General features: G+C 35.4%; 1 protein-coding gene across 3 annotated transcripts; it reads right to left on the bottom strand.

The window, feature by feature from the left end:
* Positions 1–3,463: 3,463 nt before the first annotated feature.
* On the bottom strand, positions 3,464–25,547 carry LOC126818986 (E3 SUMO-protein ligase ZNF451). 3 transcript variants are annotated; one of them, XM_050546726.2, is made up of 11 exons: positions 25,487–25,547; positions 22,875–22,979; positions 22,150–22,276; positions 19,685–20,223; positions 15,836–16,013; positions 15,440–15,639; positions 14,648–14,870; positions 13,762–14,328; positions 12,818–13,421; positions 11,827–11,926; positions 3,464–5,992 (listed from the first exon to the last, which is right to left on the bottom strand). In XM_050546726.2, exons 1-11 carry the CDS (start codon positions 25,487–25,489, stop codon positions 5,801–5,803), a joined length of 2,838 nt encoding a protein of 945 aa, XP_050402683.2. In that variant the 5' UTR covers positions 25,490–25,547; the 3' UTR covers positions 3,464–5,800. The 3 variants fall into 3 exon arrangements, with proteins under 3 accessions (XP_050402683.2, XP_050402684.2, XP_050402685.2); XM_050546727.2 differs by having other exon boundaries at positions 25,393–25,530; XM_050546728.2 differs by lacking the exon at positions 13,762–14,328.
* Positions 25,548–25,786: the final 239 nt, after the last annotated feature.

Raw genomic sequence — 25,786 nt, 5'->3', positions numbered from 1 at the left:
AGTTTAATACTGTGACTATTCGACGAGTTTACTCTCGTCTTTATCAAGCAAATGATGCAAATATGTGAATAGTGGACAAATTATATATTTTTTTTTATAAACAATATTTTTATTCAGGATGTCTGAATGGGATTGGGGAACAGGCTTTGCCTATGTAAAACCCCTCTCCCTGTGAAACAAAAATAACAATCAAATACAATTAAAACTGAACACCCTTGATTTATTTGCAACTAAACGAACACAGTGGGTGTTTAGCAAAAATGAGACCGACTGATGCACGGGCAACTAATAGCACCAGGGGTGCGAGCTTTCTAGGGGGCGGGAATCATGTTCCTTCTGAGAAATATTTGAATCTAGAGTCCCTGAAATGCCATTTCCTGGATTTTGCAGAATTCTGATGGTCAGAAAAAACTTATAACATGAGTAAAATTGCGTATAGGCCTACTACGCATGGGATTTCATGTTATTTATTAAGAATTTTGCAAGAACGTACAAAGTACTATGAATCTGTGACAAATTATGAAAGCGGCAATTACATCTTTTACATTGGACCTATCTTAAATATATTCCAAATTCCAAATGCGACATAATCGCGTGACATTACAATCATCATGACAGCTGCAGAGAATATAAGTGTTTAAAGGACAATATTGATGCGGATTGCCAGTCATTATCACATATGTGATAGAGCTGGTTAAACACATTCCAAATATAATTTTAACACAGAGATCATTGCTACGATAGCTGAGTAATACAGGTTTCCTGAATCGGAAGTGACGAACGTCAAAGGAAAACACGAGTCATCTCTCTATATAACTGACTGATGTGACGAGTGATAACGGATATACGGGCGAATTTCTGCTCACTAATAATTCCTTCGAAGACTAATATTGTCCTTTAATTGAGGGGGGCTGCCAATTTGGGATTTCGCATTTTGAATTTCGAATTTCGAATGTTTATCCGGCCCAGACATCAGATAGGTAAACTAGCACTAATTAGTTTTGTAAAATTACAATTTATTTAAATTCTAATTTGTTTAATTGAAGGGGGGGGGGCTGCCGCCAATTTGCTATTTTATTGGTAAGACATGAATTTTGAATTTTGGAATTTGGAATGAGCCTTCTGGGCTTTCGTAAATTTGAGTTTTGAAAAAATGGCGCCTATGGTAATATCCAATCAAAGCTATCAAACGTATGCACAGATATATTCATACATTCCTTTCTATTTTGGCATTGTTAGTTTACCCATTTATTCATTTAGTCGTTGATGCATAATTTTGAGAACGACAACCCTTATTTTGAGACCAAATATTTTTTTCAGCCCCTGGTGGAAACCCTTATAGGTAATTAAAAAGGGGGAATCCTGTTATTCAGTAGCAATAAATTCAATTCTAAGTGATAAGATAGCAACAGAATTTGGCTGATAGATTCACCTAAATTACGGGAAATGTTCATTAATACATCCAGGCAAAGCGTAGCAACCATAGGCAACGGTCGTGCGTTACTAACGTTCGAAAACTTAATTCTATTCAACTTTTCATTTCTCTGCAGGGGGATCACGTGGCTAAGTGGTAAGACGCTGGCTCGCTAGCCTGGAGGTTCGGTGTTCGATCCCAGCATTGGCCGAGAAAGTTCATCCAGATTTTCCGGCGTGGATTCCCCTTGTCAGTGATGCAGGACCTAACAAGGACAGCTGTCTAGTTGTTAGGATGGTACGAAGAACCGAGGTCCCGTGTACATATTGGCGTGCACGTAAAAGATCCCTTGACAGTTGGAATTCGATATAAGAGTAGGCCATAGTGCCGCTGTCCAGGCAAAATTTAACTCATAGCACACTTAATGGCGTACGCCCGTCTTCATTAGCCCAATTCGGAGCAGAACAGTAGGACGTTAAACCCTATTTCATTTCATTTCATTTCATTTCTCTGCAGGTAGCGTGTGTCTGTTGTTCAGATTGGTGCCACAATACTTGGGCTCCACATATAGGTAGGCACATTGGTACCTCTAGTAATATATAACTTACACCTTACTTGCCTTTTTATAGCTACAATTGATACACTATTCGACTCTTTACGCAAGTAAAATTAGGTTCATTTACAAATTTTTCAACACATATCATCATAGTTTGCATGGAAATAAATGATTATGTTACAAAAAGTGAAGAGTGGAACACAGAAATCTTAATTTAATCATACCGAACAGTTTTTCTGTATTTTCGAGTGATATAATATCGCTTGATTCTGGTACGGCAGTCATTTTAACTTAACAAAAATGTCGCATAGCAGTTGGGTTAAATCAAATCATATAATTATGCGGTAAGGTTTCACCTTTATTTCAATGGGAATTGGTAGTCAAATGACTACAAAACTTGCTCAAAGGAAGGCCTTAGGACGGTCTACTACTGTGGCTGGAGCCTTTTTATTGATCATATTTAATACGGATATTTTATTGTCCTACACAATAAAGAAAGTAGGGGAGGCTAGAAATGATTCCACTGCTGATGTCTTTCGTCTTGCACCAGCCACAGGAGTGGGTCGTTCTAAGGACTTCCCATGAGTGCATGTTTTGTCATCATAACTCCCTTAATTTTCAATTAAAGTGACAGCAAACTGTTCTGCACATATCTTAACATATAATAAATCGATTTCTAATGAATTAAAGGTGAAACTTAACACATAAATTCATAAACTTAATAAAATCTAGCGGCTAAGCGATATTTCTATCCCTTTTAAAATGGCCATCGAACAAGAATTTGAACATGCACGTGATTTCACGTCACCTTGAAAATATACAAAAACTGTTCGGTAAGACAAGATTAAGATTTTAGTGTTCTACTCTTCACTATTTGTAACATAATTACTTGTTTCCATTCAAACTGTGATGATATTTGCAATTTAAGCTATTTTTACTTGAGCAAATAGTAGCTGCGAATACCACAATTATCACAGCTATAAATATTGCAGCTAGAGGGACTTATGTTGTTGTCTATAGTTAGAGAGAATGTGTATACTCTGGTAATTTTGGCAAAGGATGGCCCAAGTAAACAATTTGTAGGCCCAGAGCTACCCAGTCCGCCCTTGTCAACAACAAAGGAAAGAACACCATTGACATTAGTTGTACAGAATATCCAATGTAAGAATTACATGTACATCAACTTCCAAATTTTTGCCCCCATCCACCATCATTTTTGGAAATTTCTAGATATACCAGTACATTTTATTTCAGAAATTAATCTGCTGATTTAATAGTACATGTATACATAAATTTCTGCCACTGTTGTCAGATAAGAAATTGAATTTCTCCAGTTTTTATATCCGCACACAGGCATGGAGGTGATAACAATGACAATATAATGAGAAGGGCGTACATGTAACATTTTAAAAAGCACAAAAATAACTTAAAATTTAAAAATGTGTTTATTTAACAAAATATATTATGTTTAATAAATACTGAAACAAGAGCTTATTTGTTTACATATAAAGTAAGTGAATAAAAGGTTATAATATTACTTCCATGTCATTCTAGTCAGTTTAGTTATTAGTTATAACTCGACTATTAGAAAAGAAGAAAGACAAAATAAGACATAAAATATAAATTCTACATCCCTTGAACATGTATTTGCCAGCTTGTGTAGTGTCAAAGACTCTTAATACAAATGTATATGGATATTGTACAATACCACATGGTCATATGAAACACATCATAACACAGTAATCGAAAAAACATTAAATTTCAAAACAGGAGACAGACATCATGGTAATGGCATACTAGGTGAAAGTTTCCCCTCTAAAAATAATTAATTGAATTTCATGTCTCGTAGAATTTGAGGTGACAGGGTACCCATCTTGAAAAGGCTTTAAACTTATAGTTGGTAAGGTATGGTAATGAGAAGATCAGACTCTCAGGCCTTGATTTTGTTCATTCCATTTGTTTACATAACTGAATGAAAGGAATATATTTCTTTTGCATTTCTTGTGAGTATGTCAGGATTTGTGGATATTTTTTTTTTGTAAATGTAATTTGCAAAAACATTTTACAAATATCACCATAACCAATTCCATATAGCTTTTCACAGATTAGCACAGAACAAAACACATTGCAGTCGCATTGAAATGATACAAGCAGTAATTTAATGCTGTTGTTTGCATTTTTCAGGCAATATCTTTTTTTATTCATTCTAAAATGTACTCAAATTGATTATTTAATATTTAATTGAAAAAAATATCAATACTGAATGGAATTGAAACATTTTCAGACTGATAATTGATTCAGAATATTGTAGTTTGCAAGGCATTCAACTCCCACAAATGATGAATTCATAGTGGTAATACATTCTGTCAAAGATGTAAAAACCTGAACATTTTTCAGCTAAATCTGAGAGCTTAGGTCATCACGTAAATAGCTACCTGTAAATTTAGTCATTAATCCTTGGTTAGGTTTGATGTGATAAAGTAATATTGTGACTAATAAAATGGCATCATTAACAGTATATTTTCATAAAGGAATGATATCAGTTCGATTCCTAAATAGGTACTGTAAAACAAGAAATTTATGTTATTAAATTATTGCGACTCGAGGAGAGTAAATATAAATACGTTCTTGGGCAATATTTTGTGCCATTAATGACACTGATGCTTAACAACTAATTAATCATTTAATTGGTTTGAGGGGTGTCATGTTTGACAAGGTTGCTGTTTACTCATAGAATGACACATACTTTATTTTATTATGCTACTAAATAGAAATGTGTATTACAATAAATGAAACTGGTGACAGCATTAATGTTGTCCAATCATTAATTTCTTGTTTTACAGTTAACAAATGTATAAATGGCATGCATACACTTAAAGGTTACTTTGGTGGACCTTAAATAAAGCTATTTCACACTTGAATACAATGAACAAGAATTATAATTAATTAAGCTCACACCTATAAATCTGATTTAACCGACAAAGGACAACATTACTATGAGTCTCTATAAATTAGAGCTATTATAAAGCAATATATTCTACATGTATTCCAGCGAATTATTAGACCTACTTTACAGTTCTTTTTCAATTAACATGCCATCTGTAATAATAGTTAAAGAGATACAAAGACATTTTGAGAATTTTGATACCAAGAATTCGTGGACAATATTAACACAAAAAACAAAATCATAAGACAGTAACAGGAAACAGGATTTCTCATAAATATAATTAATGGTTAACTTTGACAGCAATTTTTTATAATGAAAGGAAAGATAGGTTGCCAGCTAAATTTTCCAGGCAGTCTACAAGGGTTGTCACATATTTTATCTTTTGTAGATAATGAGAGCACCTGCCAAACACTGATATCAACTTTATACAGACTGGATGAAAAGCTTTGTCGTTTGAGCGATCACAAGGTTCTACAAAGTGAAACAAGGGCCAGAACTCTATAGAAGTAATTAACTGAAATTATTGAAATGCGATAGGCTTCTTCGTTGTACTCATTCAAAAAATGCATATCAATTCAATAAAGATCGGATGATAACTATTGAGTGTTCACAAAGTTCTAGGAAATCGAAACAAGGGCTATAAATCTAGAAGTAATTAATGGAAATTATTGAATTTAATTTCAAAACGATCAGATGATAAATAAAAAGTGTTCACAAGAAATCGTTAACGGCGGACTGACAACTACAATATACAATCACATTTGAATATAAAATTGGTTGTGACATAATTACACCTTAATTTGATAAAGGCAAGGCACAAATGGAAAGTAATTATACATAACAAACATCACCAGTTAAAAACATTTTAGGTGATTCTAACTGTTTATGACTGCATGACACTAAGTATCATTGTATAAATCATATAATCACTATGTTTATGTGCTTCATGAGGATCAATTACAACCGCCCGTCTGGAAGAATTCTTCATCTGTCTTTCAATTTCACAGAAACCACGATCACCAGACAAAATTGCAAAGGGAACTGACTTTGGTAATCGATCATCCATTTTTCCAATCTGTTAAACAATAAAAAAAAGGTTAGGTTTAATTTAAAGTTTAACCTACAAAGATAAAACCTGCAGAAAATGTATATCACGGTCTCTGTATGATTTCATTTCCAGGGGCAGGGGTGGGTGGGGTGTAACAGAACATTCCACAATATATTAAAGTCATGAATATTTCTTCAACCTCTTCTGCAAATCTAGTTTTCATATATGCATTTATCTTAAAAAATTACCGAAATATTTAGCTTTGAATTTGGTATACACATTGTGTGACAATAGCAGTCATTTTGAAAAACCGTCTTCATTAACCCAGTTGGAGCAGAACAGTAGGACGTTAAACCCCATTTCATTTTATTTTGAGGAAGGAGCCACAGTGACTAAGTGAGTAAGACTTTGGCTTGCTAACCTGGCGGTCCGCAAGTTTAATCCCTGTGTTGACCAAGAAAGTTCATCAGGATTGACAGGCGTGGTTCCTCCTTAAAAGTGGTGCAGAAGAGAAGGCCTGGCAAGGGACCAGGTATGGTCGTTTGGATGTACCCATTGGCATGCACGTAAACGAACGCTTGACAGTTGATGTAAGATTAGGGTGTAGTGCTGTATTTCATTTTGTGAAAATGAGAAAATTACTGTAGTAACAACAATAACAACAACACTTGACAGTTAGAATTTGATGTAAGAGTAAACCGTAGTGTCGCTGTCCAGCATTTCATTTTGAGAAAATTACTGTAGAAGCATTGCAACGATAACAACCAAAAATAACAAAGATCATTCCACCCATGTTTTCTTTTTACCTCTGACAGCCCATTTTATGAAAATTCCCAAGATTTTTTTTTATGTAATTTATAAGAAATTGAAGAAAATATTTGCTACATTTATGGAAAGTTTTGCAAACAAAACATCTGACAAAAGTAGTTGGCTAAACTACCATTTCAGAACAGTAATGACCAAATAACCTCAGGTAACATCCATACATGTACCGGTAAACTCAATGACATGCCACATTAAAGAAAAAAATAAAATATTATACATGTATAGTGTTAACTAAATATAATTGAAATATAGCTCTACTTGTTTTATTTTGATTTGATGTCAGACAGCTTGTTTTGTAAATCTTAATTTTTTAAATATCTTTTTCTGTCTAGGTCACCAACATCAATAAATTAACAATATATGATATGACCATAATTTAATAGTTTTATCTCTGACAGTACACAGTACACTAATCTATTTCAATTCTATGCTTGCTAAAGTTTGTAATTTGTCAACAAAGTAAAGTGTCCTTTTTACCTAACAGTACACAGATTTTAAATACCATTAGCAATAATTAATTTTTTGTTGTTGCTATTTTTGTTTTATTACGGTACATTGTATTTAAAGACACAGGTAAACAGTTAGCCTTTTGTCTGTGATATTACCTCGGTGGAAGCGGACGTAAAATACAACTAACTAAGTAAGCAGTTAGCCTTAACCAAAATTTATAGAAGATATAAGGAATACATATGCCAAGTTCCAAGATGATCATTTCAGAATTGCGGCCTGTATACAATAAACACAAAAATTAGGCATGGCGCTGTCCCTGGCGGTCGGAACATTCACCAAAATCAATAGTTGCCAAGTTCCAAGACGATCCATTAAGAATTGTGGCCTGTAGGAAACACACAGACACACAAAGAAAACATAACGCTAACGCTACAATATACGTCCACATTCCAATTCTGCTTTGATTGACAAGGTACTTTGTCAAGAAGGCTAGGCTTTTGGTTTGTTTAGCGTTGAGGGTCGTGCATCAACATCAATAGTCTGAAATTAAATCCCAATCTGACAAAAGTACTTAATATTCTTAAAAGACAAATTATTAATAATAAATTTGGTACTAAATTATAATAACGAATGACACCCAAACATAAGACTTTTTAAAAATGTACATCCTGAAAACGCACATGTACTTGCAGTTACATGAATTTATAATTTATTTAGTGTGAGAGAGAGAGAGAGAGAGAGAGAGAGAGACATTGTCATTGCAGTACCAAAAGGTCTTTAGCAGTGGGAGGAAAGGGGGAGAAAACGGTGGTTTGAAACGTCAACAAATAACCGGTATAAATACTTCTAACACTTACAAAGCGTTCTGAAAAATAAGTTGAACAAAGGCTCTCAGAAACCACTCACAAAAACCCGAATGTTACATGGGTGACAACTATTTAAAGCATATCACGTCAGTTTGACATTGTTAAATGGAGTTTGACATTGTTAAATGGAGTTATCTCCCCAAAATCGGGCATGCACCCAAAAGAAAAGGGACCAACCTCAGGGTATAAGGAATATGTATTTTAAGTTTCAAGATGATCGATTTAGAATTGTGGCCTGTAGGCGACACACAAAAAGAAAATTGGCATGGCTCTGCCCCTGGGGGTTGGGCATGTAGGGCCTACTCCAAATGATAAGGATGTTCCAAATGATAGGAATGTTCCTTAGGGTACAAAGAATAAGTATATAAAGTGTGGCTCTGCCCCTGGGGGTTGGGCATGTACCCCAAACGATAGGGATGTTCCTTAGGGTACAAAGAATGTGTATGCAAGATTATAAGTTAAGAAATGTGGCCTGTAGACGACAAACAAACAAATACTAGAAATGGGCGTGGCTCTGCCCCTGGGGGTCGGGCATGCACCAAAAACAATAGGGATCTTCCTTGGGGTATAAGGAATAAGTATACCAAGTTTGAAGAAAATCCAGTAAGAATTGCGCCCTGTAGGCGACACAAAGACACACGAAAAGAAAATGGGAAATGGGCGTGGCTCTGCCCCTGGGGGTTGGGCATGTACCCCAAACGATAGGGATGTTCCTTAGGGTACAAAGAATGTGTATGCAAGATTATAAGTTAAGAAATGTGGCCTGTAGACGACAAACAAACAAATACTAGAAATGGGCGTGGCTCTGCCCCTGGGGGTCGGGCATGCACCAAAAACAATAGGGATCTTCCTTGGGGTATAAGGAATAAGTATACCAAGTTTGAAGAAAATCCAGTAAGAATTGCGCCCTGTAGGCGACACAAAGACACACGAAAAGAAAATGGGCGTGGCTCTGCCCCTGGGGGTTGGGCATGCACCCCAAACGATAGGGATGTTCCTTAGGGTACAAAGAATGTGTATGCAAAGTTTCAAGATTATTAGTTAAGAAATGTGGCCTGTAGACGACAAACAAACAAATACTAGAAATGGGCGTGGCTCTGCCCCGGGGGGTCGGGCATGCACCAAAAACAATAGGGATCTTCCTTGGGGTATAAGGAATAAGTATACCAAGTTTGAAGAAAATCCATGAAGAATTGCGCCCTGTAGGCGAACCACAGACACACACACACACACACACACACACACACACACACACATACATACACACACACACACACAGACAGGGGCGACGGCATATGGGAAATGGGCGTGGCTCTGCCCCTGGGGGTTGGGCATGTACCCCAAACGATAGGGATGTTCCTTAGGGTACAAAGAATGTGTATGCAAGATTATAAGTTAAGAAATGTGGCCTGTAGACGACAAACAAACAAATACTAGAAATGGGCGTGGCTCTGCCCCTGGGGGTCGGGCATGCACCAAAAACAATAGGGATCTTCCTTGGGGTATAAGGAATAAGTATACCAAGTTTGAAGAAAATCCAGTAAGAATTGCGCCCTGTAGGCGACACAAAGACACACGAAAAGAAAATGGGCGTGGCTCTGCCCCTGGGGGTTGGGCATGCACCCCAAACGATAGGGATGTTCCTTAGGGTACAAAGAATGTGTATGCAAAGTTTCAAGATTATTAGTTAAGAAATGTGGCCTGTAGACGACAAACAAACAAATACTAGAAATGGGCGTGGCTCTGCCCCGGGGGGTCGGGCATGCACCAAAAACAATAGGGATCTTCCTTGGGGTATAAGGAATAAGTATACCAAGTTTGAAGAAAATCCATGAAGAATTGCGCCCTGTAGGCGAACCACAGACACACACACACACACACACACACACACACACACACACATACATACATACACACACACACACACACAGACAGGGGCGACGGCATAATACGTTCACATTATGAATGTGGACGTATAAAAATGGGTCTGGCTCTGTCCCTGCGAGTTGGGCATTCACCAAAAACAATAGAGATTATCCTTAGGGTATAAAGAATAGGTATGCAAAGTTTCAAACAGATCTGTCAAGAACTGCAGTCTGTAGGCGACACACAGACACAAAAATTAGGCTTGGCTCTGATCCCAGGGGGTCAGGCATGCACCTAAAAGAGAGAGAGAGAAATGGGGTTTAACGTCCACTCGACACAAACTAGGTCATTTTGGGACTAACATATGGTTTAATTTTATTTACATAATCCGCTTGCGCGTAGGGGTCTTTAGCAGTGGGAGGAACCGGAGGACCCGGAGAAAACCCACGAGGTTGGACAGGCGACCCTACTCCTTGCCACATACAACCGGGGATTCGAAACCACGCCAGTCGACTCAATGACTGACTTTATGATACAGCGCGCGCACGCTAACCATTCAGCCATCCAACCCCCCTGCACCTAAAAATAATAGAGGTCATCCTTAGGGTATAAGGAATAAGTATGAAAAGTTTTCAAGACGATACATTAAGAATTGCAGCCTGTAGGTGACACACATAGACAAAATGGGCGTGGCTCTGCCCCTGGGGGTTGGGCATGCAACACAAAAAGATAGGTTGCCAGGCAACGAAACATACGCCCACAGCAGCTTAATCGTCCAGGCAGTCAACAAGTGTTGTCGCATATTTTTACTTACAAGGGCCATAACTCTGGCAGTAATTATCGAAAATCGCTGAAAATGAATAAACTTCTTCGTCTCATGACCTTAAACACTGTGTATAAATTTAAACTCAATCGGATATTAACTTTAGCCTCTAGAGAATTTACAAGATTTTTCAAAGTGATCAAGGGCCATAACTCTGGCAGTAGTTATCTGAAATCGCTGAAAATCAATAGGATTTATCGTCTTATGACCTTAAACACTGTGTATAAATTTAGAGTCAATCGGATTTTAACTTTGACCTGTAGAGCGTCCAAAAGATTTTTTTAAGTGATCAAGGGCCATAACTCTGGCAGTAATAATCGGAAATCGCTGAAAATCAATAGGCTTCTTCGTCTCATGACCTTAAACACTGTGTATAAATTTAAAGTCAATCGGATATTAACTTTGGCCTGTAGAGTGTCCACAAGATTTTTTGAAGTGATCAAGGGCCATAACTCTGGCAGTAATTATCGGAAATCGCTGAAAATCAATAGACTTCTTCGTCTCATGACCTTAAACACTGTGTATAAATTTAAAGTCAATCGGACATTAACTTAAGTCTCTAGAGCGTCCACAAGCAATTGTGGACGCAGGACCGACGGACGGACGGGGGCGACGACAATATACGACCACATTTCAATGTGGGCGTATAAAAATACAAAAAATAGGCGGGGCACTGCCCCTGGGTGTCGGACATGCACCAAAAACAATAGGGATCATCCTTAGGGTATAATTATGCAAAGATTCAAGAGAATCCATTTAGAATTGCAAATGCATCCTGTAGGCGACCCACAGATAATCACACACACAACCTCAGAGAGGGGCGACGGCATAATAGGCATAATGCGTCCGTATAAAAATGCAGTGCAATATAGAATTAATTAATTTAAAAAATAATAATAAATAATTTTTGTATCTATAAATAATAGCAAATTAAAGGGCCAGTTAAATATGTCAAGGATCAGTTAATAATTTCTTTAACTGGCCATGGGATAGCCATTATAAATTTGTTCAAACTGGGAAGATATACTTACAGTAAAACAGATAGCAAAATCTGAAGCATCCTTAGTTTTACCACACTGACTGTGTAGGTGGAAGCATTTGGCTTTTTTCAACTTTAAAAATGGAAGTGACCTACAACCGTTCATAAGATATATATAATCAACCATATTAATAACAAGCATGCATGTACATGTCCTATACTGGCCGTTACAATTTTATAAAACATGCATTTAAAAGTGACTGATACTGCGATTACATTTCTGTGAATATAATCCAACAAGCGGTTATCATGCATGATACGCCAACATTTTGCATGAGATTGACAGAAAAGCTGTTTTTTTGTACAATCAGGGGAAATAATCCAGGAAGTTATGGTCCGGTTGGCGCGAATATCAACAGGAATCGAAATCTTTAGGATATATACATATATTTTAAGTTTAATCAAAATCAGATAAAAATTCTGACCTTGGTAATACATACTTTTACACTATTTGTATACAAGGAGCGTTCAATTTGTCTGGAAGTTTTTGTCTGATTTTCATAATAATTCGAACTCAACCGCATTAGGTTGTAACACTGATATATTTAAATGTTTTTTTAAAATTGGATAAAATTTGTGACCTCTGCAGGGTCCACAAGCTAAAAACGTGATTTTTCATACAATCAGGGGTCATAATCCATGAAGTTAGGGTTTGATACATGCCAATATTGGCAGGAACCGGGATCTTTTGGAGATAAACCTATATTTCAGATTTCGTCAAAATCGGATAAAAATTGTGAACTGTAGAGGGTCCACAAATAAATTGTGGAAGGAGGGACAGGTGCGACGACAACAATATACGTCCACGTGAAAATGCGGGCCTATAAAAATGTATGAGATAAATTCTGTAAAACTGAATATTCATGGAACTGGTATAAAACTGAGTACTAAATTTCAATCAAATATTGAACCTAAAATAATTTCGGAAAACATAATTTTCATTGATTTTAATTAAGTAAAAGAATTAAGAAATATTCACTTACTTTGGTGGTTTCCAGATTGTATTGCCTCCATAAAAAGTCCAAACAAAAGTTTTATCAGGTAAACAGTGGGGCAATTTTTTAAAAAAGCCATGCCAGTTATCTAGGTCAAGAAATATCAAAAGATGCATTCGGCTAAGGTTTTTGGTTGATATATCACCATCAGTATCTGGAGAATCAAGACATGTTAGTTTTAAAGAGGAAGTACTTGGTTTATTCAAAGCTAGTTCCTTTTTTTCAGCTTCATATTGTAATCTCTGTCGAAGTTTCTTTCGAGCATTTTTAGAAAGTTTAGCTGTCAAGTGTTGATCTTTCGGCATATTCTGGTTTGAGAGTTCATTCTGTGGAGGTTTTAAAGGGTAACTAAAATTAAATGATTCCTGTGCAGAGTTGTTTGATTGGCTGCTTTCCCCACTACTCTGATTTCTAGTCTCAGATACTTTCTCTGTGGGTGATTCAGATAATTTCAGATATCTTTTAGAAGGGGAATTTTTATCTGAAGATCTTGTAGTGGGACCCGCTTGAGACAAACAGTTTAAATTTGGCAAGGATTCAACTTTCTGGTTACTGGAGTTAAATACCCATGTAGAAACTGATGGCTGGCTATCTGAAACAATATACACAGATACATCATTGATATCATGAAAATCATGTGTGTTTTATAATCTAGAAGTGATAACCGGTTTCGTTTCATATATTCAAATCAAAATCAAATGATCATACACAAATCATTACCCAATCTGAATTATGTATCAATCTGCCACCTCATAAATATCAATGATATTGATAAATATACTGTATATGTATATTTTAATACTATACAATGCAATTCAAACTATGCAGTGTCATAAAATAACTCAAAAATCAATACTGGTACAGATATTTAAATTAAGTGCAACATATTGCTCTAGGACATGTACAGTTAAAGTACATGCATATACACTTACCATCAATACCATCTGTACTAGAATCTCTTTTTCTCTTTCTATCTGGTTTTGAAATATTTGGAGCAATACTATGACACGAATCTAGTAAACTTGAACAAGATAGAAAAGAATCCATACTTGATGAATGAGACTGAGAATCTAACACATCATGAAATTCATCACCTATCATGAGATATTTATTATTGACATGAGAAGGACTAGATTCGCTTCCTTGTGTATTAGTTTTATAATAAGCTGTTACATTTAAAACTGAGTCTATCATTTCTACACTTCGTTTTACAACATTAGAATTAGATATAGACAACAAAAGAATATTACAATCACACTGATTAGGAAGCTGTATTGGATATGTCGCTTTGTTATTAGAATCACTGTTAGCATTTGAATTCCTGTTAAGATAGTGAAAATACTGTATACAGACAGTAATATTACTGTATTGATTCAGATTGGCAATGTAAGTAAGGATACAGAAATAAGGATATGTTGTAGATGTCTTATTGCTAAAATCATGGTGTATAGAGATAGTTGCTTCATGTGTATATTTGGAAGGTGCATTTATATGGTAAACTGAAACCAAAATATAGAAACAAAGAAACCAGATAGATAAAAGGATTAAAAGATAGATAAAAATACAAATGTATACAAGATACCAAAATCAGAAAAGTAGGAATGAAAGAGTTAGAGGAAACCTTCAATGAAACAGAGAACTACCGCGTACTGAATATACATACATTGGATGAATGTTGAAAACTAAGTATCTAAAAGAAAAAAGATGGCAAAAGAATTTGTAAAATTAATCCAGTTAGCAGAAGTTATAACATTATGTTAATTCATATACTAATAAATTACAAAAACAGAACCATGGTAGATATTTAGATACTCATACCTTCCTTCTGGGCATCTGATTCTTTAACTGAGATAACATTAAAATGTTCTTTTATACCACATCTTCGTACAAATTCTATGAATGTTTTACAATCGTGGTCTATTAACCATCCTAAATTATTATCATCACATTGATGAAAACCGTTTCCTGCATCAATATTCCATACAATTTTACTACATGTACTACAACACTTGTCAGTCAAGAATTCTGCAAATACCTCCTCCTAAAGCGATAAAAAAAATATTATTAATCCATTAGCATTTGGTACATGTAAATATTGACTACATAGGTAGGATGTACCATCAGGGGTGCACAAACATATTTTCCTAAGGGGGGTGCATCATCAAAAAATCATTATTAGAAAATCAAATCAGCCCACCATATTAATAAAAAGCTGCCCCCTATTGAAGCGAAATTCGACACAACAACAAAGGAAAATTGGCCTGCATAATCTCAAAATTCATATTTTCAAAACAAAGTATAAAGTTAGGTTGCCAGGCAATAAAACATACGCCCACAGCAGCTAAATTGTCTAACGGGACACAAGGTGCAACTTCTAAACTTATGGCCCTTGTTTTTCATCCAGGAGAATAACCACAAGGTTAGAAATGTACTAACTGGGTATCAAACCAAACCTTGTGATCTGCAGTGTTTACATTAAAGGGGAGCTATTCACAATCAAAATTCATTTAAATAATTTATAAGCTTATTTTTTAAAGTTTTTTGACCGTTTTCATGGGTACCACCATTACTGCATAGATAAAAGGCCCACCCAATTAATTTTGAACTTACAGGTGTGGACAACGATGTTGTAATTAATTGATGAGTTCTAGTTTGGTCTAAGTCATGGGAAATTATCTCATCCTTGGTTTTTAATTCCACATTACATTCAATACATTTTACTTCACAACCAACATTTGAACATTTTTGATAAAACTGCTCAGCAAGATAAGATGGCATGGGTACAGATCTGGACTCAATACCTTGAAAATCTACCAACATAAAATAAAAGAGCAAAGATTCATCAGCAGTTCTACAGGAAAATTAATGCTAGAATTTGCATCATTAACACATTATTTTTTTTAATCTCAAGAAATAAATAAATTTATTATTATACACACTTATGCAGATTACCTCCATAAAATTGATAAAATTGTTATTAATATTATACAAATGTATACAACTTACCTCCAGAAAATTGATAAGTAGTTTGAAAATGGTTATTCTTGGACATATGAGTATGGCAATAAACAATGCTACTGAAGATCATACAGCACTGGGGACACATATACCCACATAAGGATATTGGCAATAATATTGGCAGATGATTGTCAAAAATCATATGTTCTTGACATTCTATCTTTCTCTGAAAAAAACAAAACAAACCCATAACATAAAAATTTATTGTATTCAGTAAATATATTATATGGGATAAATGACCAAATTTGTATGTTCATCTGAAACTGATTGCTTAATGAAAACTAGTTTCAAGACAGACTATTTAATTAAGCAGCCACTGACATTGCAAATATATATATTTTGTAAAACATAGGCACTGGAATTTATAGAACACATTATTAAAATTGTATGCACGTAAAAGATCCCTTGGCAGTTGGAATTCGATATAAGAGTAGGCGATAGTGCCGCTGCACTGGCAAAATTTCCCTCATAGCACACTGTATGGCGTATGCCTGTCTTCATTAGCCCAGCATAAGAGCAGAACAGTAGGACGTTAAACCCCATTTCATTTCATTTCATGCACATTTATCTTTTTGAAAAGTATCGAGCAATCAAACTGATTATCTATGCTTAGTCTTTAGAAACTGAAAATGTTCACGATCGAACTCAGTCATGGTTTTGAAATACGGTACCTGGTAGTGAAACTATACCCTTAAGTTTCATCACTCTCCATCAGGTAGAATATCAAAGTTATCTTGTTCTAAAGCATTGACCTATGAAATTGCTTAGCTCTGCTTAGCTTTAGTGGAAAACGTTAATCAAGTTTAAAGATTCTGTCACAATTAAAAGCAGAGTAAATGTTCCAAAGACTTGACCAATCACATTGTTTATCGCTACATTGCCTACGCAGAAAATTCTCATCATTGAACTTAGTCAAGGTACGGTATTGATATAATGAATCTATACAATTAGAACCAAAGTTATCGTGTTTTAAAGTGTCAACCAATCATATTGCTTATCTCTGCTTAGCCTTAATGGAACATTACATGTACATGATTGAACACTGTCAAGGTGTATAAATTTCATATCAATCGGATAATAACTTTATCCACCACGGTGTCCCCAAAAATGTTAAGAGTGATCAAAGGCAACAACTCAGAATGTAATTATCAACAATCCAGAGTGTGCACAATACATTGTATGCTTCTTGGTATCATGAAAAAATAAGCATTGTGTATGAATTTAAAATAGTGATGGTCTGATGATCGATTTCAACATCGGTAATTGGTCGATAAGAGGCCTATCGGGAGAAATTGGTATCGGCTGATACATGGCCATTTTGCCGATACTGGAGTTGCCAATATCTGTTTAAAGCAACTCGGTAAACACCTTTAAAATATTATCCGAGTTGTCAACAAATCATTATTTTTCTTGACACAAGGTACATCTAAATAGCCACACACACGGCGACCGATATAAAAGTTTTATTTGGTTGCCGTGCTTGTTGCTATTTAGACATACCGATAATACAAGACTCTCTTAGAGGTCGTAATAAGCAAAGAATAAAAACAGTAAAAAATCCTTACCAGTCTCCGTTATCTAAATTGCCACACGCACGGCAACCAAAATAAGTTTTATTTGGTTACCGTGCGCATTGCCATTTAAATGTACAGGTAATATAAGACTCTCATAAAAGTAAAGAATAAACAGTACAAAATCCTTAAAGGTCTCCGTTATTTTTTAAAATCCTTTTAAATGTTTGACATTTCGGGTCTCTGGATGCGATTTTTGAGAACACCATTTCGGCGCATGTACATTATCGTACAACAGTTCACCCAATAAAACTTTTGATTGGAATAGGGAAAACCAATTGCATGATGATCAAAGTCATAGAATTGGAGAACACAGTCAGTACGTTGTTTTCAATGCATACTGACATCACAAAATCACAGACTATAGAACAATACCTAATTAAGCTATTGAATTTTTATTTAAATTGTTTCTAATAAGTAATCACAAATTTATTAACTATGAAATAAAAAAATAGTCCTCACAATAGTTATATGTCTATCACGATTCACGATAATAAAACTAAAGAAGATGTCAACAATGGCTCATCATTGCATACCGTGCTGGTATGAAGTGTCGCAAGTCTTAAATTTGGCCTTACTTTGATCACTGTCGCTTATCGTGAAATAGTTCCAAATCTACGCAGCATTTTTTTTCCTTCGTTTGTCACATAATTGCCACTGTTGACAGACAGGTCAGGAAGCTATCGCCTTGATGTATCATTCATTACAGCATAAACCATTCTGACATCTATATAGACATACAGGTGACGATCACTTTAGGGAATTATATCGTAATCAACACTTAAAATATGATAATCTAGACTTTATTAATTAATGATACAACAAATAATAGAGAGAGAGAGAAATGGGGTTTAACGTCCACTCGACACAAACTAGGTCATTTCGGAACTAACATATGGTTTAATTTTATTTCAATAATTCGCTTGCGCGTAGGGGTCTTTAGCAGTTGGAGGAAACCAGAGGAACCGAAGAAAACCCACGAGGTTGGACAGGCGACCCTACTCCTTGTCACGTACAACCGGGGATTCGAAACCACGCCAGTCGACTCAATGACAGACTTTATGATACAGCACGCGCACGCTAACCATTCAGCCATCCAACCCCCCACAACAAATAATAAGTTCATAATATATGGTGTGTATTTTTCATTGCGGAGGGTAGCGTGACCAAATTATTACTTCAAAAACACTGTGTTTGTGTTCGATTCCCGCGGTAAAAAAATAGTCCTCACAATAGTTATATGTCTATCACGATTCACGATAATAAAACTAAAGAAGATGTCAACAATGGCTCATCATTGCATACCGTGCTGGTATGAAGTGTCGCAAGTCTTAAATTTGGCCTTACTTTGATCACTGTCGCTTATCGTGAAATAGTTCCAAATCTACGCAGCATTTTTTTTCCTTCGTTTGTCACATAATTGCCACTGTTGACAGACAGGTCAGGAAGCTATCGCCTTGATGTATCATTCATTACAGCATAAACCATTCTGACATCTATATAGACATACAGGTGACGATCACTTTAGGGAATTATATCGTAATCAACACTTAAAATATGATAATCTAGACTTTATTAATTAATGATACAACAAATAATAGAGAGAGAGAGAAATGGGGTTTAACGTCCACTCGACACAAACTAGGTCATTTCGGAACTAACATATGGTTTAATTTTATTTCAATAATTCGCTTGCGCGTAGGGGTCTTTAGCAGTTGGAGGAAACCAGAGGAACCGAAGAAAACCCACGAGGTTGGACAGGCGACCCTACTCCTTGTCACGTACAACCGGGGATTCGAAACCACGCCAGTCGACTCAATGACAGACTTTATGATACAGCACGCGCACGCTAACCATTCAGCCATCCAACCCCCCACAACAAATAATAAGTTCATAATATATGGTGTGTATTTTTCATTGCGGAGGGTAGCGTGACCAAATTATTACTTCAAAAACACTGTGTTTGTGTTCGATTCCCGCGGTAAAAAAGTACTGTGCGTTTCCTCGACTAACAATGACCAATATCTATATAGTCTAGATTCTCAATCCATTCGCGACATTTTAATGTGTTATAGATTTATAACAACCACTATCTGTAATTGTATTTGTATCAGCCTCTAGAGCATGGGAGAAGGACAGACAGGACGACGACAATGTACGACTACATTTCAATGTGGGCTTTAAAAATGCTACATTGTTGGCATTTTTATTTTACCGTACACCTGTATTTTTTTAAAGGTGTGTAGTCACTTAATAGTATATTTACCTGAAATATTTCCTCACATTTAGGACAGCAGTATTGAATCGGTCTGTCAGACAGAGCACCATTTATCAAATTTAAGAAAGGATTACATGTGGAATGGACTCCTTGGACTTCATGATTTTTCCATAAAGGTTGTGAATCAAACACTAAATCACAATTTATTACATTACATTTATAGAATGTGTCTGAAGGTATACTATCATGGATTGTAAGCGGTGAATTAGTTAAATCTACTATATCATTTTCATTTGTTACTGAAGCACTAGATATCTCTAAATCTGAGTTTATCCTAATAACACTATTAAAACTAGAACTTGTGGTACATGTAGCTGATGCCTTTGCTTTATAACGCTTATTTTGGTCTAGAATAACAGTATTTTGTAAATCTCTATTAATGGCATCACAGGACAATGGACGTCTTGGGGTTGTCTTTGGAGGGGTTTCACTTTCAGGGTTTGTTCTCTTTCTTTTCATGGATCTTTCTCTTCCGGGTATTGCCTTATTTTTTCTATTAAGCAGCCTCTGAGTTTCCTGGCCGATTCCTGAAAATATTTCAATTTTTCATTTAGGATTTTAGGAAGGAACAGTCAACAGTGAGGCTGATGTCCCCTGCCGAAATCCTCAAATAAATAGATGACACATATTAATTAATTGCACCTTTATCTTTTTCAAAAGTATCGAGGAATCAAACTGATTATCAACTATACACTAAGTTTCATCCCTCTCTATCAGATAGAATCAAAGTCAAAGGAATGGCTTAGCTTTAGCAGGAAATGTTAATCATTGAACTTAGTCAAGACATTCACCTAATGAACATCAACATCAAATTTAAACATTCTACCTCAATTAAAACCAGAGTTTTTATGTTCCAAAGTCTTGACCAATCAAATTGTTTATTGCTCCTCAGCCTAAGCAGAAAATTCTCATCAAACATAGTCAAGGTAATGATATAATGAATCTATACTCAGAGTTTCATAGCTCTCACTTAATTATAACCAAAGTCATCGTGTCCAAAAGCATCAACCAATCAAATTGCTTATCTCTGCTTACCATAAGCAGACAAATTTCATCATCAAACTCCATCAATGCATTCACCAAATGAACGCCTACACCAAGTTTGAACATTCTTCCTCAGTTAGAAGGAGTGTTATTGTGTTTCAAAGTCTTGACCAATCAAATATTGCTTATCGCTCTGCTTACCCTCATCAGAAAATGTTCATTATTGAACTTAGTCAACGTAAAGATGTGATGAAACTATACACCAAGTTTCATCACTCTCACTTAATTAGAACTAAAGTTATCGTGTCCCAAAGCATCAACCAATCAAATTGCTTATCTCTGATTAGCCTTAGCAGAAAATGCTCATTATTGAATTTAGTCACGGTATTGATGTAATGAAACTATACACCAAGTTTGATCACGCTGACTTAATTAGAACTCCATCAAGGCATTGACCTAATAAACACCTACACCAAGTTTGAACATCCTAGCTCAATTAGAAGGAGAGTTATTGTGTCCCAAAAAGTATGACGGACAGACGTACAGACAAGCGGCCGAACCCATTTTAATAGTCCCCTTCTTTCTTCGAAAGGCTTAGGAGTTGAAGCACATTACTAACATGTGCTAAATTTCACTATCCTGTTCTGGGCTCAAAAGTTGTTGATAATCACTTGACTTTTAATGTGGCCATTTGAAGTGGTCCCAGGCACTGTGATAATTTTCACTAGTCCACACAGTATGCAAATATTATTGTTAACAACATAATTAATATAATATATGGCTACAAACAAAACGAAATGGAAATATGAACATTTAAAAGCAGAATATGATATAATATTGTATTCTGAGATGAAATAAATAGGGCTGTATTTCATTTAAAAGGTGTCAGGGGTCATAGCAACAAGGAAAAGTGTGTCATCTGTGCTTTCAATGTATTCAGTAGTAAGCATAAAATGATTGTGATTTCAAGTGGTGCCTTAGTTAACTATTTTAGACCTAGTTTTAGGCCCTTTTGGGGTGCCCCCCCCCCCATGCCTACACTCAACAGGGGGTTCTTCTGGCCCTTACCCACACAAACACCTAGTTGAACTGCTCCAAAGGCCCTGGGTATCAGGTTGGAATTTACAGCAACCAAGCTACTGGTACTTGAAATTTTTTCTATTTGTCCCAGCATTATATTTCATTATCATAGAATCAGTCATTTTAAAAATCAGATGAGAGGCCCTGTGCTATTCTACTTATGAGGTCCCTCCCAAACCCCCATTCCCACGACTAGAGGAAGATGAAAGTGTGATTTAATTGACGAAAGCCGAGGATGATGACAGATGCACATACTGTATGTGCCAGAATTATTATACATCTTCGTTGGAGACCCTCGCAGCTCTAGATCTTAAGGCCCTAGGTTTCAGGCTAAGCCTATAGGTAAATCTGACACTGGCTATGATAAGCTTAAAGATAATTCTCTTTACCGTTTTTCTTTGCCCATTGTGAAACAACAGATCCAGCTCTATCATATTCATCTTTAGATACAACATTTTGACGTAGATATTGACCATGTGCTCTTGCTACTTCATCTTTTACTCTGGCAATACGTCTCTAAAAGGAATCAATTAAATGTTTATAATTATCTTTAATTGGGTACATCTCTCAACAATAAAAAAATCTTGGGTTTTTATTGTAAGAACTAGCTACATTTATGTAGTAATGTACATGTAATAGGCCCTCAAAATAAGAAAACTTTTATTCATGGCACAAAAAAATTGAAAATAAAGTAAGCTTCAATTAATACTATTGGCAAAAGTTCCAGAAACAAAACAACATTCTTTAATTAGAATAAATGTACTGTCGCTGTTTTTATTTCAATTTCAATAAAACATGGATGTAAGATCCTTATACAAGTATTAATTATGAAGCTTATAAATAATATGATATACATATAGCAAATGAAATAAATATTGTTTATATAAAAAAAAACCCATTGAGGTTGATGCTGTAATTTCCAAGAGATGTTATTGTCGAATACATTTGTAGCTTAACATAATTTGCAAGGTCATCTGAAAATTGTGTTTATATAGTCTTTAACTAATTACATGTTGATCACACTGCAGCCTCAATATCTAGATGTTGCTAGCTTAGACATACACTTTCATAAAATACTGACACTGTATCAAAATGTTTTGATAAAAAAAAATACCCTTTCTTCTCTTTCTTGATTTCTTTGAGCAAATACAGCCCCGATACTATCTAATAATCCAAATTTCGGTACCTCATTAGGTCTATGATCATCTTTTTTATCCATCTGAAAGATTGAAAATTAGTTTGTATGAAAATTTGCTTTTACATAACAAGTTGATTACGAACAATAACGAAAAAGATAGGTTGCCAGGCAATGAAACATACGCCTACAGCAGCTAAATCGTCCGGGCAGTCAACACGAGTTGTCACATATTTTTACTTTTTTTGGTAATAAAAAATTTATAATACATTAAAATCTGATTAAGAGTAACAACTCATTAAGTAATTATCAGAAAACCATTAGAATTTGTTTGGTTTTTATAAAGTTCTGCCCCATGCTAACGTTTAGTATACGAAACTTTTAACATCATGGATTTAGCTGTTCAAGTCATAAAAATTCATTGAAAATCTCAAGACCTTAAACTCTGTGTATCAATCTGAAGTCAATCGGATGATAACTTTAGCCTCTAGAGTGTCACAAGATTTTTCAAAGTGATCAAGGACCATAACTTTGGAAGACATTATCGGAAATTGTTGAAAATCATTATGATTCTTCGTCTCATGACCTCAAACATTGTGTATCAATTTAAAGTCAATCGGATATTAATTTTAGCCTCTAGAGTCTTTACAAGATTTTTTGAAGTGATCAAGGGCCTTTACTCTGGCAGTAATTATCGGAAATCGCTGAAAATCAATAGGCTTCTTCATCTCATGACCTTAAACACTGTGAATAGACTTCTTTGTCTCATGACCTTAAACACTGTGTATAAATTTAAACTCAATCGGATATTAACTTTAGCCTCTAGAGTGTCCACAAGATTTTTCAAAGTGATCAAGGGCCATAACTTTGGCAGTAATTATCGGAAATCAATAGGCTTCTTCTTCTCATGACCTTAAACACCGTGTATAAATTTAAACTCAATCGGATATTAACTTTAGCCTCTAGAGCTCCAACAAGATTTTTCAAAGTGTTCATGGGCCATAACTTTGGCAGTAATTATCGGAAATCGCTGAAAATCAATAGACTTCTTCGTCTCATGACCTTAAAGATGGGTTCCCAGAAAAGTATTTATCGGGTGGTTATTTCCAATAAAAGTATGGCAATTTTGGTATATATGGAAAGTAGAGATATCCAATCTTACTAGAAAAATACTGGATTCCCCGAAAAACATTCATGGAGCGTATACAGGACAAAAATGTAAGGGTTCCCCTAATCAACAGCCCGACGATTAGGAACTTCTGCACGCGTGATGTCAAAGGTCACAAGCGAACATTGAGCGCTTGATGTACAAGTTGATAAACTTTATGAAGAGTTAGACGTACAATACTTTCTGAGATAAAAATGACGGAAAAAGACGCGGGTTGTGGATAATCCGAGAATTTAATTAGGATTCGATATTTGTAATAAATAGTAAGCGATTAAAGACAACATCGTCTTATGTATGCAATGAATTCTCCTCTGACTCCCAAGACGTGATGTAAACATGACCTGGTTTGATCGAATTTTAATAGCAGGGCATTCCTTCGCAATTACAATGTTTGAGAAGGATTTGAAGCATAATTATGACAAATTAATTAGTTTGAACCATTAAATCACCCAGTTTGTACGTGGGAACCCATCTTTAAACACTGTGTATAAATTTAAAGTCAATCGGATATTAACTTTGGCCTCTAGAGCGTCCACAAGATTTTTTAAAGTGATCAAGGGCTATAACTCTGGCAGTAATTATCGGAAATCGCTGAAAATCAATAGGATTCTTCATCTCATGACCTTAAACACTGTGTATATGACCACATTTCAATGTCGGCGTATTAAAAATAAAACAGTCCTGTTCAAATAAGTACATAGTACATAAATCATTTAAAGGAGCTAAATCGCTAACATTTGGGACCTAGAAATTCACAAAAGTGGGTCGCAATGCATATAATACTGTTATATGAATGTATATAAACTGATTTACATTTAATGGTTTCCGTTTTTACTCCAATTTCAAATCAGTTATGTTCGGCGAAATAAGTCAGCAATCTCAATCGAGTGCAAATTTCTAGCGTCTAGTTATTCTAGTCTACATAACTCCATTTGATTTGGTGCAATGTGTCTAGCCTCGTCCCTCGAGTCTCTCAATACAACTGGGGCTGAAGCGCATTATGGTACACGATTTGTGTACCAATGTTAAAAAAATTATTTTATCTTAAATATCGGATATCAGAAGCTCATCTTTTCCCGGTAAGTTTACATCATCAATGTTGATTTAAATTGACCAATAATTTGTGTTTTCGATGTCGAAGATTTTGAGTTACGGACTTAGGTCCTTTAAATGTGAATGTGATATTTTTCACAGAAATATCAACTATAAAATAGCAGTGCTGTCTCAAATGAATGTCCATTTATTTATATGATTAATTAATGGATTAATCAAGTCAATTGACGTTTTTCAACGCTTTCCGAGCAAAACGAATGAATGACTTTATGATACCTATGCATCTGACTGTTAATTGCACGAAAATTTAACACTGGAAAAACTGCTATGAATTTAATTTCTGTCATCACAGGTATATTCTACAAATTACCATTTATTGTATAGACGGATTTCTGTCAAATAAACAAATTTCCGCCATTACTACAGTGACGTCACGATAATTGAGCTTTCGTAGTCTCGCTTACATAGACAGAAAAATAGAAATACTCAAATGCTTTGGAAACCATGATTTAAAAAAAAAACTATGGCATTGAAGAAGAGTACTCTGTATTCTGAAACGTTGCTATTTCGACAATATTCCTCTCGTTGTACACATTAAAATAACTGAAATAATAGTATAGGTTGATGAGAACCTAAAATCCATTATATTTTCGACGAGCGAGTGGAGGCT

Source organism: Patella vulgata, chromosome 4 (genome assembly GCF_932274485.2).
Source record: "Patella vulgata chromosome 4, xgPatVulg1.2, whole genome shotgun sequence".
NCBI lineage: Eukaryota > Metazoa > Mollusca > Gastropoda > Patellidae > Patella > Patella vulgata.
The sequence above is the reverse complement of the archived record's forward strand: the minus strand, read 5'-3'. Positions and strand labels throughout refer to the sequence as shown.

Bases quoted from the DNA above. Each gene is read 5' to 3' on its own strand.
- LOC126818986 (XM_050546726.2), bottom strand. The intron at 11,927-12,817 runs GTAAGTGAATAT...GAACGGTTGTAG, and splicing joins ACAATCTGGAAACCACCAAA to GTCACTTCCATTTTTAAAGT. The intron at 5,993-11,826 runs GTAAGTATATCT...ATTGTTTAACAG, and splicing joins ATTTTGCTATCTGTTTTACT to ATTGGAAAAATGGATGATCG.